The sequence below is a fragment of the Oncorhynchus clarkii genome, chromosome 2 (genome assembly GCF_045791955.1).
Source record: "Oncorhynchus clarkii lewisi isolate Uvic-CL-2024 chromosome 2, UVic_Ocla_1.0, whole genome shotgun sequence".
NCBI lineage: Eukaryota > Metazoa > Chordata > Actinopteri > Salmoniformes > Salmonidae > Oncorhynchus > Oncorhynchus clarkii.
This window is the reverse complement of record NC_092148.1, coordinates 17678180-17688485: the sequence shown is the minus strand read 5'-3', so window position 1 is coordinate 17688485 and position 10306 is coordinate 17678180. Positions and strand designations below refer to the sequence as shown.

At 41.5% G+C, this 10306-nt stretch overlaps 1 protein-coding gene across 2 annotated transcripts; it reads right to left on the bottom strand.

Moving 5' to 3' along the window:
* Positions 1-733: 733 nt before the first annotated feature.
* Positions 734-10049, bottom strand: LOC139423504 (G protein-activated inward rectifier potassium channel 4-like). 2 transcript variants are annotated; one of them, XM_071175115.1, is made up of 3 exons: positions 9906-10049; positions 8860-9739; positions 734-1776 (listed from the first exon to the last, which is right to left on the bottom strand). In XM_071175115.1, exons 1-3 carry the CDS (start codon positions 9993-9995, stop codon positions 1430-1432), a joined length of 1317 nt encoding a protein of 438 aa, XP_071031216.1. In that variant the 5' UTR covers positions 9996-10049; the 3' UTR covers positions 734-1429. The 2 variants fall into 2 exon arrangements, with proteins under 2 accessions (XP_071031216.1, XP_071031220.1); XM_071175119.1 differs by lacking the exon at positions 734-1776 and adding an exon at positions 4163-4807.
* Between the last annotated feature and the right edge of the window lie 257 nt (positions 10050-10306).

The following is a 10306-nucleotide window of genomic DNA, read 5'->3' as shown; positions in this document are numbered from 1 at the left end:
ATCTCACATTTCTTTTAGACTAACATTTCGTTTTCAACATCTGAGACTTGTATAAACCTTGCTGTCTGTCTCTTCGACATTTGCAACATTGTTTCAATATTCCCATTCGATCTCTAGCTGTAGAGCTACCTCTGCCCTGGACTACATGACAACATGTAGCGATCACATGTAGGACTTTGATTGTGTATGATTTGATTTATGTATAATTTGATTTCTATGTGATTTGACAGTATTATGTCATTTTGAGCTTTGCTTTCAATGGCAGTGCAGTATTCCTTGTTTACAATTAGAATGGGTGCAGTTTTAAGGGACCCCTGCTGCTTCATTATGATAAACACACCTTTCACCATACTTGACAATGTCACAATTTGCTTGTGTTTGGGGGTTTTACGCCTTGTCAGATGATTAATGACTGATTAATGACTGACTTATATATGACTGGGTAACAAAATTGGACTGATTATTCATTCCCCTCATCTTTTTCTCACTTGATCAGGCTTGGAAGGAGTTGGAGAGAGACCCGAGAGGACCAGGTTGCTCTTGTCATGACGTTCTACAGCCAGTAGAGGGAAATCTTCACCAAGGTAATACTCGATATGGCACAACTTCAGAGTGAATGATCAACCTCTAAAAACCTATCTGTGTGGTCACTGTGGTGTGAATGTAAAATGCAAAAATATACAAAAAAAGGCTTTAATCATTTCAATTTCCATGATAAGCGCTCAATTATTTATTAGGTGGTTGCCAACGCCCACTAATAGCAAACCCTTCCAAAATGCCTTGAACAGGATCATTTGTGAAGCCAACTAAATGGTGCAAGAAATCCAAACCATAACTTTAAACAATTAATTCAAAGGCAAAGGCCTTTCAAACTTGGGGATTTAAGATTTGAATACAAGGTCAATATTCATTCACGAAAATGAACACATGTAAGCAAAACGTGTGTATCAAAATACTTGAAATGAATGGGCATTTGGCCAGGCCTCCTTTAATTCATCCTCTTTCACATTCATTCTTACACACATTGCTCTAGTCTAGTACAAAGTATTCAATCATTTACATACCATTATTTGAAACTTTTAAAATCATATTTACACAGTTATTCAAGTTGTTTTAGATCAGAATATTGGCACTAAATGCTGTAATAAAAAAATGATGAGTCCGTGTGAAGACTTACCTTTGGTCCCTCTAATAGTAGTCAAAAACTATAGTATATCATAGTTTATGTTTGACACTCATCAGTTGATGAAGTTTGATATCAAAGCCATTTGAGACATTGAGTCACTTGCACAAGTACTTCTTGCCTATCTTCATGATGTTGTGGTTTTGAAATCTTACCTCTTGTAGCCTTGTTTCCATGTATGAACTTGTTTTAAACCAGGGAGCAGCATCCTCGGATGACATGGTTTGTGTTTTCACCAATGCACACTCATTCATACCCATCACCCATCCTGTTGGCATCTCCATTGCTAATGTTATCCCCCTCTCCATCCCCTAGTTCCTCCACCCCAACCTCTTCCTCCTTCTCTGGACCTGGTGGGGGTGGCTCCAGGACTGGAGGTGGGGACTGGGGAGGTAGGGGGATGGCCTCTCCCTTCTTGGCCAGCTCGGCCAGCTCACGGGCAGAGCAGGTGGGGGTTGGGGTAGGGTAGGTGTGGTGAAAGGATTCATAGTCCACCTCGTAGAAGCCCTCCTCTAGGGAGAGCACAGGGGTGAAGCGCTCCCCCCACATGACCTCTGAGTCTAGGTAGGAGCTGCGCGCCTGGCATGTCATTCCTGGAGAGAGAAAGGGGGGAGGGAGACAGACAATACTGACATGAAATAGAGGATAGGAACTTGAAACGATTGGGTATAATCTAAATGGGTTTTTTTCAAAGCCCTTGTCATGGAATTATACTAAGACCTGGATCCAAGCTGCGTCGGTGTGATTTGAGGATCTAATTAAGGTTCGCTATGCTTTGTCTTCCTGACTTTAAATGAGCTGTACTCCTTTCATTGAGCAAACATTTTAGCAGAGTTTCCAGGGTTGTACTAAAACAACTGAGACAAGAGAGAGAAACAGGATCTCACTGGGGAAAAGGAAATAGGCTGACAAGTGGTTCTAATACAGAGATGTGCATCTTCTCTTTCAAACACACACGTGTACACACATCAAACACACAGATGCAGAAACACACACACACACACACACACACACACACACACACACACACACACACACACACACACACACACACACACACACACACACACACACACACACACACACACACACACACCTTTCTGAATATTTATACGTGGATTGCCTATAAATAGCTTGTGAGTATTTTCATCCTCTGCTCAAGTAAACCGTGAAGAGCCACATCAATTACAGTACATATTATCCACAGGAATGAAGAAACAAACCGACAGACCATGCACAGCCAGCACCAGGGGTATATCAAGGCAGACAGACCAATGTACACACACACACACACACACACACACACACACACACACACACACACACACACACACACACACACACACACACACACACACACACACACACACACACACACACACACACACACATAGATATTAAGTGTGTGTGTACAGTGGGATACCTACATACTGTGCCTGCAGATGATTTTTAATATACAATCAACATACCAATTAGCCTATGTATTTTCATGAAGCATCACACCTGGCAACCATCATTACGCACACCTGCTCCCCATCGTTATGTACACCTGGACTTCATCAGTACCTTGATTAGTTCCCTTTTATTTAGCCCTCAGTAGCCTCAGTCTTCAGGCAGTCTTGGTCTTGAATCCCAGTACGCTGCTCTTGTTTTGTATATCGTCATGTTCTTCCTTAATAAACTCACCAACTGCACTTGCTTCCTGACTCCCTGCATCTATGTTGCAGAAGCTCCCATTCTTTAAGCACCTGAGAGATTAACAGCAAACCAGTAAACTCTTTCCTACTTCAGGCAAATCCCACTTCAAGGCCTGATTGGGTTTGATCCCTGAGGGAAAAGAGCAAAACAACAAACTGTTGTCGATAGCTTTTAAAAATTAAATAAAGCATTATCTTTTAGTTTGTCCCTTGACTAAACTGTCAATATTGACATGGGATACTGAGGAAAAAACAGCCCTTGCTGTGCGATGGATCAAACGTTCTCCCTCTGTTAAACCAAAGTCTATATATTGAGTAGAATATCAAAAACAAATCTGAAGCAATAACACCCACCCGGTCTGCATCCTCATGAACAAACCCAAAGGTAAATCACCCGTAGTGTGTCTTTGAGCAGTGGTTCAGTTCACTGCCACCGCCCACTCCTGGACCAATAATCCTTTCCAGTGGGAGGGATAGGGTGGGAAAGGGAATTGGGTCATTCCATGAAAAGAGTGCCTTTTGTGTCCCATTGATATTTTAAGTAGAAATTGTGCACCAATATTTATTTTTAAAAGTCTGTTATTTTAAATTAAGTGCCCTTTAATATAGACCATATGGATAATTCAATAAATGAGATGACTAAAGGCTTGCTTGTTACGCCCTGACCTCAGTTATCTTTGTTTTCTTTATTATTTGCTTAGGTCAGGGTGTGACAAGGGTCGTTTGTGTAGTTTTGTATTGTCTCTGGGTTTTTGTATGTTTATGGGGTTTTTCTAGTCTAGGTGTTTTTATGTCTATGGTTGCCTAGATTGGTTCTCAATCAGAGGCAGCAGTTTATCGTTGTCTCTGATTGGGGACCATATTTAGGTAGCCATATTCCTTGGCTAGTTTGTGGGTTGTTATTCTATGTTTAATTGCCTGTTTGCACTAGTCATATAGCTTCACGGTTTGTTTTGTTGTTTTGTTCAGTGTTCATTCTTTTCATTAAAACCTCTTACAGCTACCCCCCTACTTCTTTCAATTTCCGCCTGAAGACATACCCAAATCTAACTGCCTGTAGCTCAGGCCCAGAACCAAGGATTTGCATATTCTTGGTTTCATTTGAAAGAAAACACTCTGAAGTTTGTGTAAATGTGAATTGAATGTAGGAGAATATAACACAATAGATCTGGTTTAGATAATACAATTAAAAAAACATGTTTTTTCATTTTTATTGTTGTATCATCATCTTTAAAATGAACAAGACAAAACAAACATTCAGATAGGATGATGAGGACAATTTCAGTGAAAAACATAAGAGGGCAATAGTACTTGTGCAAAGTTTTAGAATGATAACTTCCAAAATGAGTGTGCTACATGACATTTATCATGAAGTCACCCAGGTGTCCCACACAAGTAGCCCAAATGTACCCAAGTGGCCAAATTGGTGAAGTTATACATTTTGAATGGAATAACTATATACAAAATACCAAAATGGTATTCTAACACACCTTCCCAAAAAATGGAGAAAAAACATGAAAAAATATATATACATTTACAAAATAACACTTTCAATATTTGGAAGACCCTCAGTCCTCTACACAATATTGTGCTGCTGCGGGCCTCCCGGGTGGCGCAGTGGTTAAGGGTGCTGTACTGCAGCACCAGCTGTGTCACCAGAGACTCTGGGTTCCCGCCCAGGCTCTGTCGTAACCGGCCGCAACCGGGAGGTCCGTGGGGTGATGCATAACATCGGGGGTGGGGGACTTCATTTTGCAGAGAATACAGCGACGCCTCCATGCTGTGCCCTTTTGGCCCTGAGGCACATCCATGCCTGCAGAAATAAATTTGGGCAGATGAACACCACTTGTGGCAGGAGCTGGATGAACCAGCTTCAGTGGGGGATGGACACCTTGGCACTGGGGGCTCCAATTCGGAGTCAGTGTCACTGTGAAAAAATTTGTTCAGTTAATATAGTTTCACATATGAGCCCTGTATCAACAGGTATAATAAACATATATATATATATATAGAGTGCAGGGAACATAGGGTTGAATATATTATTATAGACCTGCTAGATCTACTGTCTCATTTATATTATGATAGACCAGCTAGATCTACTGTCCATTTTATATTATAACATTTCAGCTAGATCTACTGTCTCTATTATATTATGACAGACCAGCTAGATCTACTGTCTTTATTATATTACAACAGACCAGCTGTATCTACTGTCTCTATTTCACTTTGGCCATTGTTGTGGGCCTGCCCTCCCCTTAACAGCCTCAAATAGGCTATTTCATGTTGGGGTGGGGTGGGGTGGAGCGGCAGACACACGCATCTCGGCCATGCTCCCTCTAATCCACAATATGTATATATACACACACAAACATAGGCTATGGGTCATAAACATACATACAAACATACCCCCACCCACAATGTATAGCCAACGTGTACTTTACACATTTCATAACATTTTTATATATTGCTACTAAAATTTTTAAAAATCACATAATATTTTATATTATTAATTTCAAACAATGGCATTAGCATTAGAAGAACTTACCAGTCCAAAACGATGTCCTGTCCGTTCAAAAAATATTCCTCCATTTGGGAATCGCTAAATGAATCGTCCTCCAACAATCTCTATCTCACTTTCCCGATCAATTTCTTCTAAAATTGTGTGTACATCTGTATATCTAGACTTAGATTTAGCTTTCCCTGACTTAGTCGCCATACTGATTGATATATAAACAGCTGAAAATGCGCTTTACCAAAACAATGCTGTGCGTAACATGCGTGGCTTCTGACCCTCTTTATGCCGGAGTTTACTACATGGGTTGGTCTTCCAACACATAAACATTACATATTGCCGTTTACCTCAGCTCATTGGCTATCTACCCAGCTATCTACCCAGCTAGATTTCAAGACGATCAGTGGTCATTGGGTTAAAAATCAACAAAACAGCGGTCATATCATTGGTGCACAATGATGTCATTACTTGTTGTCTTCAAATAGGTTTCTTTCAGTCAATACATCCCGCGAAATGACCCATCACGTTTGGTTGTGTTACAAACAAACCAGTTGATTGCAATGAAACCTTACATGACTGGAAAAGTCACGTTTAGTGTGTGTATTTACATCAAATGTGTTGTCGAAAATGGAATGAGACGGAATTCACGACAGGCGGTTCACAAAATGTTTCGTGTTAGGCTATAAAAATGGATTTTATCAAACAAAAGACCATTCATTGTGTAACTATGAGCATTGGGATTGCAAACAGAGGAAGATCGCCAAAGGTAAACAATTTATTTTATTGCAATTTGTGATGTTGTTACGCCTGTGCTGGTTGAAATAGTTTTTTTTATGGGGCTTTGTTCTCAGATAATGGTATCGTATTCTTTCGCAGTAAATCCTTTTTTAAATCTGACAACGCAGTTGGATTAGCAAGATTCTAGGCTTTCGACCCATGTGAGACACTTGTATTTTCATTAATGTTTAATATGACTATTTATGTAGCGATCACCGTATGTTGTCGAATTTAATCCCGCTAACGGGTTCGGTGCGCAGAGAGGTTAAAAGATTTATGTACGCTTATCACGCTGCGCCTTGGTCTCCTAATTATGACAACCGTGACATTGCTAAAGTGCCAAAATCCAGCATTTTGACATGTCCCTCTGTCAACCCTATGTCACTTCTAGTAAGATTTTAACCCACTTAATCCCCAAATGTCTCCAAGTTTCACCATCATTGTAAAGACCTATTTAGTTATATTGTTGCTTTGACAAAGTCATTTTTGAAGATTATTATTTATTTCATGTGATTAGTGATTTCATTTACGTCTGTCCCGCATTTTAAGGTCAACCCTGTTAAGTTAACTTAACTCTCGTTTTAATATGTTTTTAACAGAAACATTGAACATCTAATAGTCAAATCCTAGAGTAAAAGCAGGTGAGCTGATTCTAATCTTTTTGGCCATTTTCTGGTGTTTTGTGGTGGAAAACTGAAAGGGTCAAACATAACACGTCAACCGTAGATAGACAGGCTAGAAATGTTTTAACAAATACTTTTTTGGGGGAAGCTTGCATTCAATTGCCACTCCCTGATGCACACAACAAGCTTCCATTCCCCCTGTCACAAGGGTATTTATGGCTGATTTAAGAACGACCCAATTCAATCACCATTTCGACCAGAATCCCCTCAACGTCTTCTACTCATTTAATTTCCTAGAGGCGGTGCTATTGACAGGTCTGGGATTCTCCCACAAACACACAGACGGGCTTCCGTGGAGTCCCTTCCGCTTCTCACAGCAGCCAGAAGACCCTAATAGAGGATATTAGTGTCATAACGTTGGCCTGGGGGGTAGGTTTATGGCAGTCATAAATACCTCTTCCCCCCTTTTTCCTCTCTCTACCCTAATGAGGTTACATTTGCAAAACACTTGGTTAAAGAGATTCTGGGAACATCAGAAGGTGGGGGGAAATGAACTATATTCTGACAATCCGATCAATTCAACATATACGGTGTTACTTAATGAATATGATGTCAGTTCGGTTGTCATCTGAGACATTCTCATCAATGATAAGATGACATAAACTCTACAGTGGAAAGTCTACACATCAGAGTTATCGGATTCACATGGAATTGGCCCGCCCCTGTGAAGGGACATGGGCTATAAAACTTTTCAAACACGCCCTCATCTCCCTTCCTATATAAGCCATTGACAACAATATAACTTCCTGTTCCGAGGACAACGGTCCTATGTCAGAATGGTTCAGATAATAACTACAGAACGAAGCCAACATCAGCGTGAGCTTTGGTTGCGAATGGTATGAACTTTGAACTCTCATTCACTACAGAAGTGATACCTCCTAGCTGTTGAGTTAGCAACAGCAGATGCAAACGCAGGTTAGGAAGGAACAGACAGAGTATCCCGTCTACCACACAACGACGTTACTGCAACGTATTCAATTGACAGCCAGAGACATTCTTCAAAGGACTCGGTTGGGCAACACGGCCTTCCATCTACCACCAACCTACCGAAGCGCAGCTCAGAGTAAATATTTATTGCATTTTCCTTTTCCAAATGGGCGGTAATTTAGAATGCATTAGATGCTGTATTTACGATAGCACAGCTTCGGCTTTGTTCCTCAGTCTTCCCGCTCCTTCTCTCAAACCCAGCCCCTTTTCTTTTGTGTAACAAGCTGTCATATCTGTTCCGCCCGCTAGGGACGTTTTCCTTTATGACGTAATTTGTAATCAAGTTATGATTTATTTATTTGTATGTGTAATTCTGTGTGATTACTTAGGTATTTAGTAAATAAATGATTAAACCCAATTTTGTATTGCTGATTCAACTTGTTAGCCAGGGTTCGTACAGATAACTAAGAATTTACAACTTTCAGATGAGACTGAATTAAGATGACGATTGATATTGACTGCTATTGATGTAAAATATTACTAGGTCTTTAAGAGTTTATTCGGAAGATAACAGCTCTATAACTATTATTTTGTGGTGCCCGACTCTCTAGTTAATTACATTTACATGATTAGCTCAATCAGGTGATATTAATTACGGAGAAATTATTTCATAGAATAGCATGTCATATAACTTAATCCGGCATAGCCAAAGACACGACATTAGCGTACAGGACAATGCTGTGGCCATTTAGGACAGTGTAATTGCAGTCCTTGTCAAGTGCATTCACAGCCAACGTTAATTGGTGATACCCTGCAAGTCTCGAGTGATTCCTGACGACTGCATCCTCTTCATCCCACCAAGTGAATGAATGCTTATAAACAATGTCACACAAACCTGCATTAGATTCTCATATTATACGTTAAAGTACCTGTAATTATAGTGTTATTAATGTTATTTTAATAATCATTTTCTACATCATTATGATTACAATAAAAATCTCTCTAGGTAGAAGTTTGTCGGCACAGATCTAGGATCATCTTATTCTCCCCAGATCCGAACCTTAAATTAGATGAACCCACCTGTGGCTTCCACCATGCCCTCCAGGATGACCACTACCTCAAACTCCTCTCTCTCCAGCTGTTCCTGTGAGATCTCCCAGAAGGGACTGCCCTCGTTGAACTCGTGACAGATGATGAGTGGCGACACCAGGAAGAGCCTGTCGTCCCCCGTATCGAAGCCCACATTGATATCCGTCTGATTGAGAGGGATAAACTCCCCTTCCTTGGTCTGCTTGGAGCGGATCAGCTTGGCCCGGATGGAGGCCTCCACGATGTGTGAGTTCCTCAGGTCTCCGACCCTGAACATCAGACACAGCTTGCTGTCCCTCACAGAGATCACCGCCTTGTGGGAGAACATGAGAGTCTCGGCTCGCTTCTTTGGCTGGGAGATCTTGACGAACATGCATCCCACCATGAAGGCATTGACAATGGAGCCCAGGATGGCCTGGACTAAAAGCAGGAGAATCCCCTCAGGGCATTTATCAGTGATGACCCGGTAGCCGTAGCCGATGGTGGTCTCCGTCTCGATGGAGAAGAGAAAGGCGGAGACAAAGCCGTTGAGGTTGTTCACGCAGGGGATCCAGTCTCCATCATCGGTGTGGTCCAGGTCTCCGCGGATGTAGGCGATGAGCCACCAGATGAGACCGAAGAACACCCAGGTGGTTGTGTAGACCAGGGTGAACACCAGCAGGTTAAAGCGCCACTTCAGGTCCACCAGGGTAGTGAAGATGTCTGTCATGTAGCGGTATTTCTCGCGCACGTTGCCGTGATGCACGTTGCACTTGCCATCCTTCTCCACGTAGCGCTGGCGCCGTTTCCTCAGGGTACGTCCTGAACGGTTGGAACCTTTACAGGCCCCACCTTGCCTGCCACCCACCACCATGGTCCGGTCTGTGGGCACCTGTGTGTTGTTCGTGTGAGAGAAAGAAAGAAAGAAAGAAAGAAAGAAAGAAAGAAAGAAAGAGAAAGAAAGAAAGAAAGAAAAAGAAAGAAGAGGGTTAATGACTGTGTGATTTAACAAAGTAAGTTATTGCTAAATTGCTACATTCCATCAAAACTTCCATCACCTTGTTTTTGGGTGTATCCCATCTTGGTTTTGACAGCTTTTGGTCCTGTTTCTCCACATCCTGTCCAAAACGCCTTTTGAAGCAATTCATGGCCTCAAAGCTTTGGGCCACAGTCGCTGTTTCTGGCCCCAAACAGTACGCTTTCTAGCTGGAAAACATAAAAGCATATTTACATGAAAGATTATTCAAATTCCACTGTGTAGCGGACTAGCGACAAACCTGTGACATTTCATATCAAACTGAAATGAGGTGTGGTGGTTTTTTAGTAATACATCATAAAATATAGAAGAGCCAACGCAAGCTTTTATGAACAGCTCTCCAGATCAACTCATTATTGCTGTTCACCTCTGTCAGCCTGGGCAGGCGAGGTTCAGAGACATGGTTCATTTCTGTCATTGATC